General features: G+C 42.1%; 1 protein-coding gene across 2 annotated transcripts in view; it reads left to right on the forward strand.

Annotated features, from left to right (window-relative positions):
- CDH17 (cadherin 17) overlaps window positions 1–24330 on the forward strand; it is a 38236-nt gene that overhangs the window by 11121 nt on the left and 2785 nt on the right. The window contains exons 1-17 of one of the 2 annotated variants that reach the window (XM_061371063.1): window positions 545–666; window positions 3381–3450; window positions 6207–6305; window positions 6961–7098; window positions 9085–9223; window positions 9540–9698; window positions 10386–10585; window positions 12293–12424; window positions 13248–13398; window positions 14018–14233; window positions 15632–15708; window positions 17122–17313; window positions 18322–18566; window positions 20361–20491; window positions 21636–21872; window positions 22816–22932; window positions 23034–23150. In XM_061371063.1, the coding sequence (XP_061227047.1) occupies window positions 3382–3450; window positions 6207–6305; window positions 6961–7098; window positions 9085–9223; window positions 9540–9698; window positions 10386–10585; window positions 12293–12424; window positions 13248–13398; window positions 14018–14233; window positions 15632–15708; window positions 17122–17313; window positions 18322–18566; window positions 20361–20491; window positions 21636–21872; window positions 22816–22932; window positions 23034–23150 (2419 nt within the window). In that variant the 5' untranslated portion in view covers window positions 545–666; window position 3381. Of the gene's footprint in view, window positions 1–544; window positions 667–3380; window positions 3451–6206; window positions 6306–6960; window positions 7099–9084; window positions 9224–9539; window positions 9699–10385; window positions 10586–12292; window positions 12425–13247; window positions 13399–14017; window positions 14234–15631; window positions 15709–17121; window positions 17314–18321; window positions 18567–20360; window positions 20492–21635; window positions 21873–22815; window positions 22933–23033; window positions 23151–24330 lie in introns of those variants that run through there. The other variant, XM_061371062.1, reaches the window with a different exon arrangement.

Here is a 24330-nt window from a genome sequence, read left to right on the forward strand (position 1 = left end):
TCTGGAAAAGGGAAAATAGAGTGATTTGCCCAAAATTACCTGAAGTAAACTTCTTGCAGTGCTCAGGCAGAATTGGAGCTTTCTGAGTCGATGACTGACGAAGTATTCTCATAACGACTGATGAAGTATTCTCATAACTCAGCTTGGTCCTCCCAGTGCACGGATCTGCTGTGAAAACAAGCCACCTTTATGTCCAGATTCTTGTCTTCTCAACATGAATTTTCCCTGTGACTAGGCAAGTAGCAAACGTAATCTCCACCCGAGGCCCACACCTTCTCCTTTCCACCTCCTCTCCTACAGAAAGGATAACTTTCTCTCTGTGGCTCCAACCCATTCCCTGTACATTCATTTCTCACAGCCCAACTGAAAAAAAAATGTATTCAGAAGGAAAATACCAAAGGACATAGAAATACTGAAGGCTGTAAACTATCTCAGGGCTACATTGCTTCCTTACACGACTGCCGTTTCATACCACACCTAGTCATTAAGAATCAATAATTCTCCATGCTGTTAATGTTTGAGCTGCTGAATCTCTAGGGCAAGTCTGAGGAACTATAAACCTCCGTGTGGAGAAGCACAGACAGACACGACCAACCTGCACAAAGGTGATTCCCATAGCTAAAGAAAGAAGCATTTTTAGAGCAAAATAAGCTCTTCGTGTTACAGGTAAGGGATAATCTAACTGTCATTTCACAGGAAGATTTTAAAACCTGAACAAATGCTTTGCTGAAGGCTTTTCAGGCAGCATTAGGAACTCAGCTGTCCTTGTAAAATGGATGACTGATGTGCTAAGGCTGGGTCTGATTTGGATCAATTTCCTCTGTGTTCTTTTTACTGAATTTGAACATCTGAAATAAATCATTTAAAGAAAATAACTTTTCATTTATTTATGTATTTATTTATTTATTGTGGAACCAGATACTTGTGATTGTTACTGATCTTTAGCCTCCAGGAATATTCTTTGTTCTTTGTATGTTTATTATTGAAATTTGCTGGAATATTTAAATGATGGTTATCCTAGAGATTTCTGTTCAGGCAGGGGAACCATAAGGGATTACTAGGGTTATAGCGCTGAGATGAAGCTAAGAAATGAAGGGAAAAATATGGCTCCGACACTCAGCCAGATCTCAGGCTGCTTTCAGTTAAGCTGTTCCTATTCTAACCCTGAAACTGTCTGTAACTGAAAACTTTTGTATGAATTTATATATGCTGAAACTCTATTTTGAGTGACAGAACAGTATGTATTTTGGTGCTTTGGTCCTTGGCAGTGCAAGGCTTTGTGAGACTTGGTAACAGCTTTCAGCCAAAAATTAACGTTCAAGGGCTGATCAAGCCACTCATCCTGGCCTGGCAACAGGCACCATAGTGGCGCAACATTAGGGAATGAAGTTTGAATAAGAGAAAGCAACAGCAAAGGCACTTACCATGCAAACCCGTAACCTACAAAATGGCTGTATTTCCACTTTTGCGTTTTGTAGTTGGATCTGGACAGAAACCTGGCTGAGACACGGCGCGGTTGGGCAACACATGAAGGAGTGCATTTTCCAGCATTTTCTGTCCTGTACACTAAAGCTGGACGTGTCCCTTCCTTAAATTTTCTCCTCGCCATAGTAAGTCTTGCTCCTTCTCTTTTTCCTGAACCCAGACCATGGTATCCCCAGACCACCCCATGCACAGATGAGGGCCTTTTCCCTCACTTCTTGCCAGAGTCTCACAGTACTTTTATCTCCCCAGTGTCCCTCCGCCACAGGCTGGCTGAGAGGCACATATCTCCCTAAGAGGGGCAGATGAAACCATGCAGGCAGCTACTGGGCACACACTGCAGCCTTACCCTCAGGGAGGACATGCCTTTGGGTCCTTTGTCCCACCTGCCACCCCAAATTAATAAGAGATCAGATTGTTAAAGTTCCCACCCTACTATTAAGTGTGACTAAAACTGGCCAATGTATCCAGAAAAGACCAGAGCAGGAGAGCAGAGAGACTGTTGGACTTATGGAGGAACTGAATGAATTTCCGCCAAGTCTAACTGAACAATCAGCAACGGTCTTGGTTCAAAGTGCCTTCCCAGAAGGTTCAAAGTGTCTTCCTGACCTGTGCCCTGGCTGTGCCAGGCTCCAACACCTCTGGCTGCAGGCCGGTCAGTGAGGTAACCATGCAGCAGGCATCACTGCCAGGCAGCTACCACAGGTTCACCTTCAGCCCTAGTTTCCTGACACATTTATTGATTTTCTGATCAAGTTTCAAAGCAGTGCCATTTTATCTTCATCCCATGTTCATGCAGCTAGCTTCAGCCCAAGAAGAGAGCCCAGTATTTTCAAAGGGTGTAATTGCACCCACTAGAAGACCAGTCTCAGAATGGGATTTGCAAAATAAAATCCTGTGTCATATCCTAAAATGAATGCTGGAGAAAACAACACTATGGGCAGCAGTTTCTATGCTTACAGGTCCCCTTTTTGGTCAGCTGTTGATTTCCTCAACAAGAAGGAAAAGGAGGGAGAGGGGGGAAATGTATGATGGGAAGCTCAAGCAGGAAGATACATGGAGAGAGCTGTGCCTCTACACTGCCTCCACAGTGCCATCTTCTTCTTGGGATCCTCCATGGGACAGAGCTGTGGTAGCTGAGGGTTACCTGTAGGTGTGAACCACGTAACATGGAGCACCACTGAAGATGGCAGCACTGTACACCAGCTTCACCTCTTTCCAGAGCAGGCTTCGTGCTTTTTGGTAAAATCTAGAAGTCGTGGGAAAGCAGGATTTCTGTTTTGAAGAACCCATCTAGTTTCCAGGAGGATGTAACACAAGTTATGGCAGTGTGTGCTCAGCAGTTGTTCGGCATTTGAGACAGGCAGCGCTCCTTGGACTTGGAAGTTTCATTTCCAGTAACAATGTGTTTTAAGTGGCAGGCACCTCCAGCTTCCTCTGCCTCTGCAAGCCACACTGAACAGTTGCTTTCTGTAATAGGAAGATAGAGGTTTCAGGGTGGTCCTTGCAAGACCTTCCTCTTCTTGTGGTTATAATGTTTCATGAGAACGTGCTGTTGTCTTCAACAAAGCAGAAATGAAAATGGGACTTGTGTGACGTAGCATCATTGCAGCAGGGAGGTTGCATAGCTTTCTACCTTTGATTGCTGTTGGAGGCTCTTACAGCATGTGGCACCTCCTACACCACTGGGGACACATCTGATGGGAATGACCTTCCCAACCAGCCCAGGGACACCAGCAGTCTTACCTCCTGTGGGCAGAGCTGCACTTGGTCCTTCAGAGCAAACTCCTCACCTGCTCCCTCCCTACAGCTTCCAGAAGGCTTAGCTGTAGCCTTTATTCACAAATAGATTGGGCCAGCTCTTTGGTGTTAAAGTGACTGTCACCTCTTCTTTGCAGGATGCAAACCAAAGCCTATTCCAGTATGTTTAAGCTGTGTGGACTTCAGTTTCTGCTTGTCATTCACCTGGTGAGTTACAGCTTTTCCTTTGTTTATCTGGGAGCAAATGGCAAAGGTTACCTGTGAGCCTCTGTGCTCCAGTCCGTGGGGTGTCCCAGTCTGCAGGTCAGGCTGGCGGCAGGCTCCAGCAGAGCACCTGTAACTATGGGTGTGGGAGTACGGCCCTGGCACATGTGTGACCCATGGCCAGAAGTTAAGAAGAGATGTCAATCATTAGGAAAAAAACTTAAAAAAGCCTAAAAGACACATGCTGAGCCATTTTGCCTCTTGTACTTCCTCCTTAGTTAGTTATTTTTTTTCCCCAATAAGTGGGTTTCATGCTAGGAAAGAATTAAAAATAATGCAACAAATCACCAAACAGTGAAGACGTCTGTATTGTGTTCTGTATTATAATCCATACATGTGCTGACATATTAAATATATTCCAAGACATATAATGGCACATAGTTTAAACCATTCATATTAATTATATATGCTCATTATGCTGTCTATATAAATCTCTTTTCAGAAGACTTTCTGGTGCTGAAATGTATTAATTGTGCTATTTATGGTTGTCATCTATTAAATTAAATAGATTGACGTTTGTGAAGGCTACAGTGGTGTCTTATGCTTTACAATTGAAATAGACAGAAAAGATAAAAAAATGAGTCAAATTCAAGTCTGTTAAAAAATGCCTCAGAATACAGAGACCCCGAGGGGTGGGATTGACAAACAGTAGTGAGTACCTCTTTCCTCCTTCCCATTTCAAAAGCTGTTGCCTGTAGTACTACTGGCCCACAACAAAGCCACTCTGCAGGCATTACAGCCATCTTCAAAAGGGATGCCAGCTGGATACAGACCAAGGAGAAAAGCCTGTTTCCCCTTCAGGCCCCTGAGTATTGATTCATGCTGTAGACATACGTTTGGAAATATTTATGGTCCACATAAAGTAATTTTAATCCACAGGAAGAGATATCTCTTATTTGCTCCACAGCCTGCACTTTGAACCCTTGGGGTTTTATAGCATCAGCCTTTGTTCTTCCATGGCAGAGAACACGACCAAGCAAAAGCCCTGCACAGAACAGCCCTGGGAAAAACCTCTAGAAGCCAGGTTGTGCCCACCAGTGCAAAACAGAAACAGCCACAGCAGGTCAGATCTAGGGTCCTGCTGTCTTGTTTCAGGCAGATGCCAGCAGTCAGCATTTAATAGTAATGGTAAAGGGTACCTGTAAAGTATTCTTTCCTGGTATGTGAACCAATTACATGGCTTTTTTTGGACATTTTTCTACTGTTGTTCACTAGCATCTTTCCTCCTCCTTCCCCAGCTCTCGCTATATTCTAGTATTACTGTTTGCAAGAGGAGGCACAAACCCTTGCAGGTGAGGAGGGCAGCTCCTCTGGCTATTATTAAGCAGAATCTGGTGTTATTCAAACATGACTTGTCACACACACACACACACACAGAGCAGAGCTTTAGGGTAAATCGTGCTGAACTCAGTTATGTTTTTGTCATAGACAGAACTACGTTTTCCCTTGGTAATATGTAGACTGTGCTTTTCTGTTAGAGGCTGAGTAGCTGACCCAGCAGCTATAGCACAAAATCCAGGGGAAAAGTCATGCAGCAGAGAACATGCACTCCCAGAGCCCAGCTCTGTGGAGCAATAGAGAGGGTGGCAATGGCACTCCAAATCCATAAAGCAAAATAAAGTCATTTTTACTCCAAAAGAAAGGGAGTTTTATGTGTGCAGCCAAATGATGGAGACCTAATTCTGGCAGGCAGCTCCTCAGCTTTAGCAAGACCTTGGTGACAGGGAGAGAAGGGTAGGCATTCAGGGGAGTTTATTCTTGCATTTGGAGAAAGAGGCAGATTATCTGAACCACAGGATGAATTGTCTTGTGTGCAAGGGCTATTCTGGGAGGCTGATTTTTGCTTTCCTTTTCTTGCTTGAAAACAGGAACAGCACTGAAATGTTAGGGCAGGAGTGTGTGAAGAGGTCATTGGGCACTAGGGAGGGGGTGGTTGTAAAACTCATATAAAACTCAAAAAATTTTTGCCAGAAAAAACACTATGTGAAGGCATTGGCAGCCATTGGGAAGAAAGCAGAGCCTGAGACAGACTTACAAGGCATTTTTGTGACAAGGTAGGAGCCAAAGATCAGCAGGACATGTTTGCTCTGGCTGTGGTCTGCACTCACATGCAGCTGATATGAAGTCACAGGGCTCAAGCAGTTTTCCCAGATGCTGGGGCAGTAGGGGACCTGAGGAGTTCCACCTTTTCCCCCTTACAAAAAAGTGTTGGATTTACTCAGGAAATTACAAGGGGTGCAGCCCCAGTTCCTTCCCATCCCCAGATGTGGCACTGGGTCTCCCAACACACTTATGGCCATGGGACTGTGGCTCCTGAATGGGATGTGACTGGACCTGTCAGGGACACAGAGGTGGTCCAGAAATGCTTTTATGAATTTCTTCTTGCTGTCAGTCTGCATTCAGCTCTTAGGTGCTTCTGTTTGCTCTTGAACGTAGATCAAATCTCATGTAATTGTGCAATGGCCAGAAAAAGGTAAGGCCCAAATGTTTGTTTCCAAATTGATTAATAAATAACACTGCTTTTAAAAATAAATGTGCACTAAATAACGCAGAGGTGTTCAGCGCAAACCAGAGTCTCCTCCACTATATTACAGCAAAATAACTCAAGAGGTTCAGTTGATGGAGACCTGATGTTTGTGTGTGGTGACAGTAAACATCCCTCGTCTGCTTTCCTCCATCCCTTTCTCTATCTCTCACAGGCAAATTGCCAGAATCTGGGGGACCTGCATGTGACTGGGCCTCTGAAGGACATGAATTTCTCTGTTCCAGAAGGAGGGGGAGTGCGCTTCATTTACCAGGTAATCAAATGTCTCTTGGTAGCCAGTCCTGTCAAAGCCCTCATAGTTTGCACACGCTGACCTTATGAGCAGTGTTGTTATCTGTGCTGGTGGGAAGAGCAGTCCTTCGAGAGGATCTGAATTTAACTTTGACTTTCTCTATCTGGGAATTCAAGAGTCTGCATGCAAAAAACATCAGACAGTCCCTTCTCAAACACATTTTGAGATGATATCCCAAGACAGAGATTAATAAAACCAGCATTCCTAGAGAATGGGTTTCCATGTAATTTGTGTCATCATTTTCCTTCAGCTCTGAGGTTTTCTTCCCAAAGCCATAGCCACAGAAGGACAGATCCAGCTCCCAGGCAAATGGAGAATGTGTGTCATTTTTTTCCATTCCCGTGCTCAGACAAAGCCTTGTCCTAAGCAGACGTTTGCTTTGGAAAGAAACCACAGTTGGGATTTCCTGCAGCATTCAGGAAATAATGTGAAAACTCCTCTGCTGAGGATCAGAAAAGAGCAGATTTGTTTGAGCAGACTCTTGGAATATCATTCCCTCAGCCAAGCACACTGTTGGCCACAGATTTTAAAGACATAAAAGCATGAAATTATCTTGATTATGGTGAAAATGCTGAAAAAAGGGGATGATTTTTTCTTGTTTTTTTCCCCATTCTAGTTCACATCTGAGCCACCTGCTGTGAGCTTCCGAGTGACTGGTGAAAAAGATGGAATAATTGACATTGTGCCAAGGACAGGCATCCTGTATCTCAATGGGTCTCTGGACTGGGAGACCAAAGCAGTGCACAAGCTCCAGGTAAAAACTTGGTGCAAAATAGAAAGGGAGGGTTATTCATACTCACCCTTTTTTGGCAAACCTGAAATTCATGGAAAACTGCTGAAATTACAAATTCTTTCCTTTGTCTATGTTTACAGGCAGCTTTTTCATTTTTAATATTGAGCTTTTCTGACTGGCATATGGTTTTCATAGTTCTGAAACTATTGCAGGAAAATGCTCCTTAACACACGGACGTTATCTTGAGAAAACAGAAATTACCCTGATGCCAACACCAATACTTTAGTTCTTCTAATATGAGGAGGACACTTGATTGGAAGTGAAATCTGGCCCCATGAATGAGATTAGCTTGTTACCTTTGAAGACTGATTGGGTGAATTCCATGGCTGGAATGGAAAGATTAGCTATTGTAATCTGTTTAGGAAGATTATATTCCATTTAGTGACAAATGGTGTGAGTAAAAACCACAGAGGCACAGATCTAACCTCTGTTAGATAACAGCAGAAAGCTTGTTTCATATATGTCAGAGGCTATTAGATTAAAAAGCATTCTGTGCTTGTCCTGCTGTTACGCTCTTTTCATAAGGGTGTCATTGTAAACACTATTGGGAGTGGGACAGTGGGTAGGCGATCTTTTGTTCCCAGTGTACTGTTGTGCTCTTAATTCTGTGTCAAAAATAGTGCCTTATTCTGAGGTACAGGCAACTGAAAAGGAGATGATTGTGAGAGAATCAGTATCTGAACAAAGAACATTATGATGTTTAAGCTAGCCTTAGCTATCTTTATAAAGTCTACCACTTCAGGTTTAATGGTTTCATGTTCTCAGCTTTAAAGCACTCTTGAAATGGAATTAGAGAGGACAATTTTCTAGCCCCAGAATTTATTAACCCTAAACATGGGAATCCTTTACAGACAACTAATGACAGAATTGAAAAATGATACTTGGTTAGGCATAGTAACTAAGGCATAATAACCACATTTCCAAACAATAGTCAAAATAATAGACATAAATAATCATAATTTGTTCTATTACAAGCAAACAAAATTAATTCTGACAGACATAATATATACTTGGTGCTTTCAGGTCAAAGAAGTACAAAAAATAAGAAGTCAAATTGTTTGGAATGAAAATACAATCAATCAGAACTAGGAATCAAGTTTTCTTTACAAATCCGTAGATCAGTCTATTTTCAGGTTGATATTTACAATAGCACACTCGAGTCTGCTATATCATGTTGGGTGTTCTCCCTGTTCTTTAGAAACTATCTATTTCTATTTAAAGAAAGCGTGTAGTCTAAGCTGTTCAAGAATGCAAGTAGTCTTCTGAGACTGGAAGCGGGAAAATTGTCATCAGAAGTAGGAGTAGGTTGTTTCACAGTATCACAGTATGTTAGAGATTGGAAGGGACCTCAAAAGATCATCTAGTCCAATCCCCCTGCCGGAGCAGGAACACCTAGATAAGGTTACACAGGAACGTGTCCAGGCGTTTATTCCAAACAAGGAGATCCACAACCTCCCTGGGCAGCCTGTTCCAGTGTTGCACCACTGAGAAGAAGTTTCTCTCGTTAGTGGAACCTTGTGTCCAATTTGTACCCATTCCCCTTGTCCTTCATTGTTTGCCACTGAGAAGAGCCTGGCTCCATCCTCGTGACACTCCCCTTATATTATATAACTAATAAGGTCACCCCTCAATCTCCTCTTCTCCAAACTATAGAGACCCAGCTCCCTCAGTCTTTCCTCATAAGGGAGATGCTCCACGCCCTTAATCATCTTAGTTGCCCTAAGATGTTTGTTCTACTGGCATTATATACTCTGGCAAATCATTATCAGCGAGCTACACCACGGTATATACCTTGCAAAAGGAGCCACCCAGTGATGACTCTCACCAGATTTGCATCACAATAAGGATGGCTTAGCATTAGACATCCTGATGTTCATTTATGTCATTTAACTTGTATAAATGAAAATATTTCTTAGCGTTTTTTTTTTTTTTTTTTCCCAAATCAAGGTAGAAAGCCTGGATGAAAATGGAAACATAGTGAAAGGTCCATGTGCTGTTACAATATATGTGGAGGATATCAATGACAACCCACCAGAATTTGAGCAGATGAAGTATACTGGAGTAGTGAGGCAGAACTCCCGTCCAGGTAATTGTCGTAATAGTTAAATATTATAGTTAATGGGAAGCTAGGTAGATTAGTTTAACTACATTTCCTGACATCTTCTTCATCAAATGTCTTCACAGCTATTGGGAAAATACTAAGCAGAGCTGGTGAGGGGGATACCAGGGTAGGGTGTGGGGTGATACACAGGCAGTGTAACCTCTATACACAAGCATCGTTTATCACGAGAGATGCATAACTTTCCATAAGCTGCCTTCCTAGCTTGAGAGCTCTGCTTAGATGGACTACATGTTGAGGTTTCAGTCTCCTCTTACTACTCTTTCTTCTCTAATCCAAACAGGCAAGCCCTTCATGTATGTCCACGCCACTGACCGTGATGATCCTACCACTCTCCATGCACAGCTGGTTTACAGCATTCTTCATCATTTTCCCAATCCTTATTCAGAAATGCTTTTCCAGATTGACAATGTAACTGGAGCAATCTCACCGAGTAGAATGGGTATGTAAAAAGATTCTTATTTGTCAAAAAGCAAGCATGAGTTCCTGGGTGTACATAGGAGCAAAACAACAGCACAGCCCTCATGTTAAATTCTGAATAAATGTAGTCAGTGGGACATACTCCACCGAGGCCCTGGTTTTGGGGGAACTTTGTGTCCTACCAAATTCAAGAGAAGTTATCAGAAATGGAGACTGGGATCTAAAAGGACGTTGAGAATAGAGGTAGAACCTCTGCCCTCAGGACTACACTGACCAATGTCCTGGGATTGATTCTCTTCCTTGAAATATAGAAACCCAAAAGCAGTAACATGAAAAACACAGAGAAAACTCAGCTGGCTACATAATCCCAACTGAATTGCAGTGGTTTAAAACTCCCTGTGTCTTCTGCTGGGCTGAACAGGAGTGCCTAACTGGAGTGAGGGATGTTCAGTGATGCATCTGCACAACATGAGACCACAGCACAGAAATCTCATACAGCTGTGTCCACACGATGCTGTGCTGCACTGTGCAGAAAAGCCAGAGGAAATGGCTTGCTAAGATTTGGCACAGAGGCTAATCTACGGTGTGAGTCTGGAGCAGATGAGGAAGCACAGTGCATGTAGAAACACAGTGCTTATAGTACAATGGACAGATGAACCATCTCCACAGCCTCTGCTTCATTTCACTTGGCTCTTTGCTCTCTCTCTAGGCTCTTATTACTTAGATCCTCAAAAGCAGGACACCTTCACACTCGTCGTCACTGTGAAGGACATGGCAGGAATGACAATGAATGCTTTCACCAGCAGCACCGATGTGATCATCACTGTGAAGGAGAGCTTGTGGAAAGCTCCCTCCATCATCCACATCCAAGAAAACTCAACCCAGGCCCACCCTGTCAATATCAGCCAGGTAGGGCCCTTGACCATGATCCCTCTACCTCTCCTCAGTGCCATGGAGCTGTTTTTTCACAGCTGCCTGTGAAGGTGTCCCCACTGCACTCAACACCAGGCTCTTCAGAAACACTTTGGTACCTCCCTATTATTTTTTGTTATATGGTATTCTTTGGAAATGATCACTAGTTGGTTTCGTTAAATTATTGTTAGTGTGAAAGTTAATAGTTTGAATACCGTCAGTATAAACATTAGGGTGACTGGACTTCGCCCTTCAGTTTGGAGAGGCTGTCAGCACTGCCTTTGTGTGAGAGCATCGCATAGATAGAGGAAACATTTGGACAATTTTGCCACAGTGTAATGACTAGAAGAAAAAGGGTACTTTACAAGGCTACCTGGCACGATATGGAAGATAAAGCTCTTGAGACATCCCAAGGGAGCTCCTAGACAGTTGGGACCCTCTGTGGAGGTGTCACTTTTTTCTCCTAATAGGATTCTTTGAGCATTTCCAGCCTCACTCTAACACCATGGACCCTCCAGGCTTTAGGCAGACCAAGAGCTAACCTGCTGAAGGTTATTCAGAGGTTAGCTTCTTCTATCCATAGAACAGTCTGGCTGGGGGTCATCTCCACTGCAACCCTGGATCAGGGAAGCTCTGCTGTGACCAGTTTGGTGTGACACAGCACACCTGCTGTATCAAAAGTACCTTGGCAGGACTGATGCCGTCCTTCGGCATCCTGCATTCTCATGGTATCCCTCTTTTCACCATGCAAGTGCAAAATACTTTGCTGATCACTGCAGACCGACAGCAGTGTACGTACATTGGCAATTATCAACTAATGGGCTAGCAGCCTTTCAGAAATGTTTGACTTTGAAAAATGCCTTGGCACTGACACCCAAATGCCATCACCCCTTGGACATGGCAGGATTCCTTGGATCCTGTTTGCAAAAGTAATTGACTCAATGTTATTCCTATTGGCCTCAACGTCTGTCTGAGGCAGTCCAGAGGGAAAACAGGGGAAAGAAAAACTAATATGCAGTGGTGCTCCTATTCAGAGGTAACTTGTATATGAATTTCCCATGACAGCCAATGACATATGGATTTTGCATAGGGGAAAATGAAATGCAGTCCCTGCAATATAGTGTATGTATAAAAACCCCAGTAATACTGACTTCATTAATTTGGAAGTCTGTTTACTGCATTTCATTTTAAATCTGAAACACCCCACTAAAGATACCTCATCACAGACTTCGATTCATATAAAGAGCATTCAGACACATTTGTGCAAATAGGTACCTGGTATTAGTTTTGTTGTTCCACACCTCTGAATTAGGTAAACCAAAACAACAGGCATGAAAAGACGGCGTAAGGAGATGGAATAAATCAGTTTCAAGACATTAAAATATATATAATGTTTTTTTTCTGGTGTATCACCACTTTGCTCCACATCCCAAAACCCATCCAGAAAACGGTAAGTGCTGTAGCCCACCTGGACAGCTGAAGAAACTGAGGTAAAATGGCTTCAACGTAACAATTCAGAGAACAGAGGTGGATTATCAGTTTGGTTTTCTTCAGCTCATCCCAAGAAACTGCCAAGCAGTTAATTTTCTGGTTTATGAAGCTAACAGGAATGCAGTCTTCTCTGTTTGTGGTCCAGAAATGATCTTTGTTAAATCTCAGTCTGCACTTCTGACTTCCTATCCTGACTCATTTCTGTGGGCTTAGGTGCACTCAAATGAGCAAGATGTAATTTATGACATTTTTGAAAAAGAAAAGCTGCCCCGGCTCCCATTTTCCATCGATCAGAATGGAGTTATTTACGTGACCGAACCGTTGGACAGGGAAGAAAAGGATACTGTAAGTAAACGCATAAAACTTCACCAATGGGAGAGACCACAGCAGGAAGCTGTTTATTGGTGTGGGACTAAATTCAAGAAAGCTCACTAGAAAAAAGTAAAATCTTTGTTTCTTGTCATTTCTCTTTGGGAATGACTTGATAGATATGACAGAACATTCACATACTACACTGCAAACAGCCTTCAGTTTAGTACCCTACAGCATTTCTTCATGCATCTGGCAATAGTAATCACTGCCCACAGTGTATGTATAATGTACAATACAGACAACCATGGCAGGGTTGTAGATGCATGAGCAAGAGGTAGCTGATGGCATTTGTGAAGGACAGGAGATTTGGATGTTTTATATCTCTTCCAAATCCCAGCGGCCCAGGGATCTTTCCAGAGCAGAAGCAGAGGTTAACTTTCAGTTGCAACTGGGAAGTTAACCCATCCAGAGGCCTTTTAGACCAGAAACACCTCTGTTGCCATTTGTTATTTGAGGAAGTTTGGACACAGAGATTAAATATGATGAAGGAATCCTACCTCTGTATGTGACAGATGAATTTGCAAAGTGACAATAATGAGGTATTCCTGCTTTTCTTGTATTTTTGTGAGAGCAAATTCAAAGTGAAGTACAGTACTCAGGACTTAAAAATTCTTTTGAGATCTCAGACTTCAAGCGCTAAGGGGTGATGGAAGAGTTCTGAGTTAAAGTGAAAATACTGAACAAACATAAGAGAAAACACTTCATTTGCATGGAGCACTCCATAGTTATACATTTAAATGCAAAATATTGTCACACTGGACATTCAAAACATCTAATCTCAATATTCTTATTGCAGTATAATTTCTTTGTGGTCACAAAAGATAACAACGGAGAACTGGTGGACAAGCCTCTGCAAATTCATGTGGTGGTGGAAGACATTAATGACAATCCTCCTGTGTGCCAGAAGGCCCTCACTGTAATTGAAGTTCAAGAAAATGAAGGTGGAGGTAAGAAAACAGCTTCCACTCATTTATGCGTCCTTCCAGTCCTGTTATGTTTCCAGCTAGGTGCATATAAAGCTAGAAATTTTGATCCCAAAGAGTAAAATGTTGCTCTCCTAGATGAATGTTTTCCTGTGCAGACAGCCTCGTTGTTCAAGAATTCATGCTGAAATGGTTTCAATAACCTGAGAAAAGCAGACCCAAGATCCCCACTTAAAAAATGCTATTCCATTTAAAACATAAAATTGCATTTTCCACAACCACAGTTTTGGACAACTGCATAGAACATAAAAAGAAAAATACACCTCTTATTACTAATATCATATAATCTGTCCCCAAGTCTTCACATCAGTTATCTGCTTTCAAGGCTGAAGTATCTATTGTTAGAATTACTTCTTCTATCAAAACACATGGCCTAGCCTTTTTGGACTGCTCCAAGCCCAAAACAGCTGGTTGGGAAGCTAAAGGAAAATCTCCCAGAAGTCAAACAATTGTATCCTTTTCAGTGTTTTCCATGCAGTTGTATTTTTATTGCCCCTCTACTCTCTGCATTGATGTCACTGTTGTCAGCATGCACATCTGTAGAGGTAAACGACCACTGACTCTCGTCTCTTCTCTGCCACAGGAAGTAATATTGGCACCCTCTTAGCTACGGACAGGGATCAGGAGGACACCCTTAATTCTCGCCTGCAGTACAAAATTGAAAGTCAGGTTCCTGATGTTCCTGCAAGTAACCTGTTCTTCATTCAGCAAGACACTGGGATTTTGCAGTTAACTGGCCGTTCATTAAGCAAGCGCATTGCATCCAACTATTCTTTGAAGGTTCTGGTGACAGATGCAGGTACGTAAACACCTTGTGTTATATATTGGAATAATTATGTTCAGTACCAGGAGACGAGAGGAGACCTGGAGGATTCACTGGAGAGGCATTAGCACTGAGAGCTGGCTTGCTCTGGTGTGGTACTGCCTTGGTTCTTGAGACACAGAGAGGTTAATCATGATTCATAATACAAGTATGGAAGGAAACCAGCTCCAGGGCAGAGCATGGCTAAATTGGGAAGCTTGTTAACAAGTACTCCAGTAAGAGATTTCCTTCCACAAGGAAAAAATGTTGAAGGGATCGTGATTGTGGTTTTCCCCCAAAATTTTTCAAAGTCACTTAAAGAAGAAAATCAAGAAATTAAACACAGATGTTCAGAGAGTCCAGATAATGTATTTTAAAAGATTAAAAGCCAAAATTAATCCTCAAAAAGAATCTTGTCTATTATATAAGTTCCCAGAAGTCTTTTGTGGTTCACTGAATGGAAAGGAAATCAAACCCCATACTAAATCTTAAAGCTTAAAGCTTTGTGCTGGAGTCCTCATAGTCAGGCAAAACTTGTGGATGGAGGAACTGGTATGTAAATAAAGTAGTGTGACATATCTGTATGTGAAATGGCATCATTTAGGCAGACGATATGAAAACCTTGCAGAGGGAGAAGCTGGTGATTTGTTTTAGTTACTAATTTGAATTCCATCCAAACACATTTGTTTAGAATATTCCTTAACTTCCAGCTCACAAAGTGCATCTGTAAAACACCAAAATCCAGCTACATATGAATAGCACATGACCAGACAGAGTATACTTTTAAAATCACTAACCCCCATTGCTATGGGTGCCCTTTCCCAGGTAGCACATAGATTTACATAGAACTAAAATTTAATGCAACTTTAATGAATAAAAATGGGTGTGCTGCCTGATGACCCACCAGGAGGGCAAAGTAGCATAACAAGCTGGGGCTTACTTTTCAACATGCAGAAGTAATATTGAGAATGCTAACATAATTCATAGAATCATAGAATAGTCTGTGTTGGAAAGGACCTTCAAAGGTCATATAGTCCAACCCTCCTGCAATGAGCAGGGACATCTTCAACTAGATCAGGTTGCCCAGAGCCACATCCAGCCTGGCCTTGAATGTCTCCATTATCACCCTGATAAAGGAATATGATGAAAAAAATGAGGGAAATTAAATGAAACAGGATGGGACAATGCTGAAGAAACTGGCAAAGTGAGTAGTAAGAGAGTGAGGTTGTCACTGACTAAAAGATATTAGAGACCAAGTGCTTCTTACAACAGCAGGACTTTGATTGGATCAGACAAATTGGCAGGGCTCACTTTTGCTCACAGTGAACCCTTTCGAAGGAAAGTTATTTTCGGCAGAAGGACTGCAGTGACGCTGTTTGTTCTCTTTCCATGCAGTATTCCAAACAATCTGTGACGTGCAAATACATGTCATCGACATCAATGATCAGATTCCCATCTTTGAAAAATCAGATGTGAGTATTTTGAATACCATTCTTGACATCCCAATAGCTTTTGACGAATGTCTGAGCATACGTTCAATGTCTATTGAATGTCAGTGGGAAAATAACCATATACAGAACAAGTAACAGCAATCTACTAGAGAAAATAAAGGCAAGGTATTGCTTCAAAGCCTGCATATAAATTCTATCTAGAGAGTGAACAGTGGGACATACTCATAGTTCTAAAATATAAGGTAATTTTTTCAGTGGAAAACTATGTGTGCAGAAAGAAATTATTCCATTAAGGCAGTTCATTCCAGAAATATAAGCTCTGGAGGGAAAGGTGGAAGAAAAGGCTTTGAAATTAAATAAAGTAGCTAAACGGAAAAAAAAGCTAACCTCCCAAGTTCTCTTCCAAAACCTATATTAATGTATCCAGAAAGCACATAGGTGAATGGAAATCAAAGGCTCTATTTTCTTTAACCAGAAATGGTGTTCCTGTGATCCATGCCCAAATGCATACCTGCTGGCCCTTGGTTACAGAATGGGTGTCAGGCTCTTGTCTCCTCTGGTGGAGGTGCTGGCATCTGGCAGAGAGACCTGCAAACCTTCCATGACTTCTGCCTGCTGGCCTGAGCCTCCCTGCAGGCACTACAGTGGCTGAAGTATCTACATTTAGTTGCCGAAACTACAACCACACCTACGGGCAGTATAGGGCTCAGGAGAGCTGTCTGGCCCATCAGGTGTAGATGTCCTCTTGGGGAAGCTGTGGTGGTTCTGGGGCTTTGCTGACTGCATTCATTGCCCAGCTCTCTGTTGATGATGACAGGAGCTTGAACTCATGCAGACTAGCAGGCTGTTGATTTTCTCAACTCAAGGTCCAGAGCTTGTTTTTAAGATGAGACTGATGGGTCAGGGCACGCATCAAACAGAGTAAATGGAGCCGGGCTGCTAATGTTGCAATGGCTGATGGTGCATGGAGCAATTAAATATTTAACAATCAGTGGCTATGGTGCTTACTGGGTACAGAGGAGCTGTACTATCGCTACTGCTGTGAGAACTGCATGAACATGGAGTGGTTTCAATGGAGGAGGTAAAAGTTTGGGACTGTTGGTCACTGTTCACCCATTGACAGATATCCCATCACCTTTGATAAATGTATGGCTAAAAAGAGGGATATAGCAACTTTGCAGAGGCCCAGCTTGCAGCTCTGGGTTCCCATGAGCAGTGAGGTAGCTCACATGTACTGCTGCAGGGCACTTCACTAATGCTTTAGTACATTTTTCTGACCTGGTTATGTCTCTTCTGTGGAGTGTACCCACCACTTCCCTCTCTCACACAGCTGTTCTGGGTCAAAATACACCTGTACTTGTGGGTCACAACCTTGGTGTAGCACTCTGCAGATGGTGCTCCGTGTGTCATGTTTCAATGATCTCTTTTCCCCAGTATCACAATGTGACTGTTGCAGAAGATCTCCCAGTAGGAACAGTGATACTAGAAATTAAAGCTACCGACGGAGATGAGCCTGGCACAGGGAGCTCCTACATCATTTACCAAGTGAAGGAAGGAGATCCGAATAACACATTCTTCATAGAGACAGATTCTGACACAAAACAAGGGTTTGTCAGGATTAACAAGGTAAATAGTTGGGTTTGTTCTTCTCCTTTATATATATATATGTATAAATATATAGCTGGCTCTTCTGCAGGCCCTTTCTCCAGCAAAGCAGACTCTGGTTGATGAAGTAGGTCTTTATGCACCACCGAGAAAAAAAATGGCATTATTTGATTTTTCAGCAGCATTTCTCAAAATGAGAAAGACAGCTAAATGCTTCTATGGGCTGTGGTTGTGGTGGTGGGTTGTCATGGGGCAGATCCTCCTCCCTGCTGGTGGCCTGGGCTTTTGCAGTGGGAGGTGCAAATGACACCAGCATGTCTCAATGTCAGGATGGAGAAGCAGTGTGTTCCTGCTGAGGCAAATGTTAACTGTGACAAAGCGAAGGTCAAAGCATGCTGCAGCAGGTGATATATCCCACATGTTGAAAGCTGGAGAACACTTTCTCTGCACCCATTAATTTCAATGGCAAAAGTGCTCTCCCTTTGAAATTAGCCTTCTCAAAGGTGCTTGAACGACGGGTCCAGAAAGCCTACCACTAATTTTTCAAGAGGTGATGTCTTATTTTCATCTGGTTCACCTGCTGCCAGCCAGGCCAAGGGCAGCATTTGGTGGACCATCTTCAAGGCTCAACCTCAGTGTCTTTTTTTCCCAAGGAGGCAATTGTGAGAAACTTCACAATGTAACAACCCTCACACAACTTTCATCACCCAGAGGTCACCCAAGGCCTTCTCGTACAAAGCTATAAATACTATTGCTGTAATCAGGATATAGTTATTGAGCTTAGTCAGGCAGGTGGCAACATTATTAGGAAAGGCAGTTGCTGAGGAGGCCTCCATATCGGCATATGGTTTCATTTAAGTTGACTGTTCCCAGTGTCATTGTGCTTCTGACAGCTCCCCCTTATTTAATCTATGTATGAGATGCAGTCTCCTCCTTGAAAAGAGGGGGACTTTGTGGTTTCCCATGGGAGCTCCCCATGACAGTAGGGCCATTGCTTAAAGAACCTCTTTTCTTTCCTGATTTATCTAGGCTCTTGATTTTGAAACAGCTCCAGTGTACAACCTGGTGATCAATGCCACAAATCCCGAACCTCTGGTGTCAGGCGTGCAGTACAATTCAAGCTCCCTGGCCCTGTTTAAAGTATTTGTAACAGATGTGGATGAACCACCCGTTTTCCATGAGGCATTTTACAAAGGAGAAGTGTCTGAAGATGTTCCTGTCAATACGCTGGTCATGACGGTGGAGGCCTATGATCCTGAGGGGGATACTGTACGGTAAAACAAAGTGACCATGATTTATTTATTAGATTTAAATTGTTCTGAAAGAGGTACAAGGAAATAACACCCAATATTTGACAGCAGGTTTTACAAAAGTCTTATCTCCTAGTAGAAGGTGGAGGAGTAGCAGGGTGGTGGCCAGTGACCCACTTGGAACAGACTGTTGGGCAGTGCTTTTCTAACCAGCTTCCTCTCTGTGCTGTGACAAGCATCAGCCAGTAAGACCCCCAAACCAGGAAACTCCAAGGAAAAGGCAGAACTGGTCTGAGATTAACAGGGTTTCCAGATCCATAATGCCTTTAGCAAATGAATGAAGCACATACTGCGTACTCACAGGAACCAGTAGGACAGTAACTGCTTTCATGTTCTACAGAAACTGGACTGTGGAAAACAGAGCTTTTTCTCCACCAAAACACAACCTGCAGTGAAGCTCAAGTCTGTCATCGACAGTTAATTAATTTTCTTTTTCAGTTGCCAAAGACAATATGCCTGCTTCCACTGTGGATGCAAAGCTCTGTGACAGACAACTCCTATGCTTGTGAGGGGGATGCAAAACTTCAAACTGGTCCATTCAGTGGTCCAATGCCATGTTGTATGGTGAAGTCCCCTTGAGTTTCTGCCAGCTCATGGATGCACAGTGCTGTGCTGCATGGTGTAAATGTACCTTACACAGTAAAGTCAGATAGAATTATTTGTGGCTCTTGCTGCAAGATTCCCTGCTGGGATGCTGAGCAAATCAACCCAAACCAAACAATCCTTGAAATCTTACTAAACTTCAGCAAAACACCAAGTAGTTAATGGACTTGCAGAATATGACTGTTAGGCCTCCCATGGATTTTTATTCCCAGAGGTTTCTCATCTGGCTTTCTACTTTCCCCTAGCTTTTGGGAACTTAGCATGTTTGGCCTCTTGTCAAACTGGCTTGAAAGTGAGCCATATAGTCCAGAAGGTCTGGGGGATGATGACAGATGACAGGAATTCATACATACATAAACCACATTTCTGCTAAGAAATAGGTTAAAGGGCATAAAATAAAAAGTATAAAAAGTAAAAGATGTACAAGCATATCAACATGCTGTTTCTAATGCAAGGGGTACTGAAAGAACAAAAGCATTGAATGAGAAGGTCAGGTCACATCTACTCAAGCAAATGCCTTTGCTTTACTGGGTCATATGCTCATGGTTAAATTTGTACAAGTAAATACCAAGAGACCTTGGGGTTTTTTAAACAATAATATAAAGGCAATTATGTGGCAATGCTTAAAGCACTCTCTGTTCCAGGCTAACCTGATGCAACTATAGGCTACTCCAGACTGGCAACAGATAACCACTGGAGTCCACCTTGGGGTCCAGGACCCTTGTTGATCCAAAAAAAGGGTGCCTGCCTCTACTGCTCCCTCTTTCCCCCAGGCTTTGGCTTGTGCCCCAATGAAAACCAAGATGTGGGCAATGTAATAAGGAAAGAGAGACATGGGGTTGGAGCAGAGAACACTTTTGGACCAAAAGCTCAGAAGGCCCTAGACTTTGCAGTAAGGAGGAAGGCTGCATTGCAGTACACAGGCTGGAGGAGTGATGGTGTTGCCATGCTCTCACTCTTATTCTCAATAATTTTGGCTTCCTTTCCTCTGTCTGTATTTCCTCTTTGGTTGTAGTCAAATCAGGACTCTTCAAGAACCCTCTCTTCAAGCACAATTGTGGTCAAGCCTAAAATCAATGAAGAAGCGTTTGCTTTGTCAGCAACTTTTTGTTTTGGAATAGTATATGTGATTTTTTTTCCTATCTCTTCCCAAAGATACTCCTTAGAAGGTGATGTGAGGAAATGGCTGAGAATTGATTCAACCACTGGGCAGGTATACACTGCTTCCACTTTGGATCGAGAACAACAAGAAATATACACAGTCAATGTTGTTGCATCAGAGCTAAGTAAGTGATGAAACAACTACATATGCACACAGAAGAATCTCCTGCTCTTAACTGCTTTATGTGGAATTATCATACTTCCCGTGACTAAACTCATGAAATTACAGGCACATGTAATGTATCCTTAGATGTTCATATTTCTTAACAATGTAACTTTCTTAAAAGGAATCTTGATGTTGTAGATAATGAGGGTTAAAAGAGGTTTCACTGAAGTTAGCTATCATATTTGCTTGAGTCACACAGCACATAAAAAAGGCTAGAATTACTTCAGTGTTTTCAGCATTAACATTTTCTGCCACTTTTTTCCTCTATCGCTATAAAGATTTTAGTCTTTATTGAAGGTATGTTTAGGCATCCTGAAAGCACAGCTGGAGGGTAACTTGCAACCTTGTACAGAATTTTACTTTATTATGAATAAAACTGGTACACTAGTTAGTCTGAAATATATTATGGCTACTAGTTCCAGCTGTTAGAATCTTTCAAAAAGTCCATCTGGGGAGATGTCATTATGTGATTTACAATTAATAGGGGTTAAAAACTCTGGACTATATCTGATTGAATTCAGTACAAATCTAGAGTTCCTTTATTAAAAACAGATAAACAACAATACTGGCCACTGTTTTTGGAAATATGGGCAAAGATGCAGTTCCTGTATGTCAGGAAAAAAGAATGCTTCCTTCAGCACCAAGATGGAGTGGGGCTGTTCCTGCAGGAACAGGCTGGAAAAATGACAGGGCTCTCTAAGTTCTTCTTGGGCCCTGTGTCTAGGCCTTAGGCAGAATATTGACTTGCATTTCCTATCTATAGAAGAGATACGGGAAAGCTAAGCAGTTTGTGTTTAAGAGTCTCCAAAGAGCACTGGTCACCTTGGATGTGACCACTTACCAGATGTAATGCTGATGTGGACGCTTACTGGATATGATGGTCTATCTTCCTCCTTTCACTTGCTAGTTCTATAGTTAGCAAAAGCAGATGAGTCCCTTAGGGTGTCCTGAGACCTTGCCTCTGCAATCTGCAGACAGAGTCCCACCTCCCGCTGCCTGCCTGATGGTGTACCTATAGAATAGCTGCAGATGCAACAGCCCAGGCTGTGTCCAAGATGCGCATGCAACTTTGCATTATCTAACTATAATATCTAACTCTACAGATAATGCAGCTCAGAAATCCAAAACAACCTTGACGCTACAATTACTTGATGTGAATGATAACCCTCCTCAGTTAGCCATGGATTATACTAATTTCTTCTGCCACCCACTAAGTGGAGGAGAGAAAGCTCTGATTCAAGCTGCTGATGCTGATGAACAACACTATTATTCAACATTTACATTTTCTCTCGTGGATGATATGAATACAAGAAATAGTTGGGAAATCTCAAAAATCAATGGTAAGTTAATAAAGCTATTATTATAATAATATGGGACCCTTTAAGTACTCTGGGAAATATAAAGTAATACTGATTTCCTTTTCATTACTATTATTGTATATCCAGTATTCCATGTAGAAAAAAAACAGGTTGCTGAGAAATTACATGCATTTTGACATGTATTTATTTGAGCACCCATGTCATTATTTTTTTCAAGACATTATATCCATTATGTTGCAAGCTAAAATTTCACTAGTACTTCCAGCAGAAGAAACATATAAGAATAAAATGTACCCTGTGATTATGAACACAAATCACTTCTGCTATTGAAATAGAGCAGTTTGCAAGCTGCCTATTTCTGACATTTCATGTGCAAAGGGAAGTCATGCATCACCAAGTGCAGTTATTTAAAGGGGGGTCAGTAAGTGCATGGATAAAAGCTTGGCCAATAGAGCCTGCCCGACTTCCTACCAGATACTTGATGAAATGTCCCATTATAGAAAGCTGGGTTGTTGTGATGTAAAAGGAACAAGTTTTGACAGGATAAATCATAAGTTAAAATTGAGGAGCTGGAGTAAATGGTCATCTCTTGCAGCAAAGGGAGTTCATGTACGGTTTTCCAAAGTTTTTTGGGTGATTGATTTAACTTGGTTAGGACTTCTATGATTATGGGGGGGGGGGGGTTATTCTTGGTTTAAATGTGATGCTTTCATTGTAATACTCCCCAAAATCAGATCTGGCCTGTTGTGGAAATTAGGAAGTTAATTCTATGACGGCATGACGCTGAAGGCCAGACTAGTTCCTTTTGACTTACTGTCTGCAAACCGATGGCAACTGGGATGGGGAAAATGGGAACTACCAGTATGTACACAGCAGCCTTAAAAAACAGCGTTTGCAGCTGGTGTGAATGTTGAGCTACGTTTATTTCTTGTGCTGACATGAATATTCCATCTCCTACTTACAGCTACTCATGCTTACCTCTCTCCGAAACATGCTAACTTTGAAGAGAAGGTGTATAACGTTCCAGTAATAATTAATGACAATGGAAAACCACCTTTGGAAGGAAAAGTGAATGTTGAAGGTACACTATGCACAGAACTGCTCACTTCAAGACAACAGTTGCTTTTATGAATAACCAAACTGGTTAACTTCTCATTAACCTCATGGCATTTCTTTTTGCAGTAAACATCTGCAAGTGTTCAAGTGAAAAGTCATGCTTTATTGAAGTAGAGCGTCAGCACTCCTGGCCAACTGCTGGCCAGGCAATTGGGCTTCTTATCGGGGTCCTGCTCATCATTGGTATGTCAATTTTCTTGATTGATATGAAACCAGGTCTCTGGGATATGATGGTGCTGCTGCATTTCTAGCACTCATTTGCTTGTTGGGTGAAACGATGTCACAAATGTTGTAGAATAAGCAAAAGAGAGAGAATCTCATGATCGTGTATCATGACTTCTCCAAACTTGTAAGGTTTTGGTCATAGGAATAGCTTTATTTTACCTGTCCTAGATCAATGTACAATGATACAGAAAACAGCTATGACAGAAGAAACTGCTGCACTGGTAACATCACTTCATTGCTACCTACTGTCAGGAAAAGGACTGGAGTCCTTATAGTGAAAATAGTGAAGCATCCAGGGAGGTCATGCTTACAATGTCTGTACCTGTAGCTTACAATTATGATTTTATCACCCATTTCACCTTCGTAGCTTTCCATTTTTCATATGGATAATAGCTTTGAGTTGTGGGAATCTGGCATTTGAATGACCAAATACAGTTACATAGTTAAGCAGTAGTAAACAGTATTATGTTCTTAAAGGCATGAGCTGATGAAACTTTAAAAATAGCTTAAAATGTTTTCAAAAACAAGACAAAACCTTTGGGGGGGTATAGGATAGGACAGGACAAGATAGGATAGGATAGGATAGGATAGGATAGGATAGGATAGGATAGGATAGGATAGGATATTTCTGTTGGAAGGGACCTGCAATGATCATCTAGTCCAACTCCCTGAACAATTCAGGGCTGCACAAAATTTAAAGCATGTTGTCAAAGGCATTGTCCAAACGCTTCTTAAACTCTGACATGCTTGGGGCATCAACCAGTTCTCTAGGAAGCATGTTCTGGTGTTTGACCACCCTCTTGGTAAAGAAATACTTCCTAATATCCAGTCGTAGTACATTTATTCTTTAACTGTCTTGCAGTAGTATGATCTTCTCTATAATTTTTCCAGGAACTGAGGTTAGACTAACAGCATGTGATTCCATCAGTCTTTCCTCATGCCCTTCTTGCAGACAGGAACAACATTGACTACTTTCTAGTCAGCAGGGACCTCCCCAAGATTCCCAAGACCCTTGATAGATGATCAAGAGTGGTTCTGCCATAGCTAGGCTCCTTCAGTATTCTCATTATCAGTGTAAATGCAAAAGTTAATAAGGATGGGATCCAGCTCCCTAGGAAGTGAAGAGCAAGAACAATTC

This window comes from Neopsephotus bourkii, unplaced genomic scaffold (genome assembly GCF_033783945.1).
Source record: "Neopsephotus bourkii isolate Nb327-2 ecotype Australia unplaced genomic scaffold, CSIRO-AGI_Nbou_v1 NB_1558, whole genome shotgun sequence".
In the NCBI taxonomy this organism is placed as follows: Eukaryota; Metazoa; Chordata; class Aves; order Psittaciformes; family Psittacidae; genus Neopsephotus; species Neopsephotus bourkii.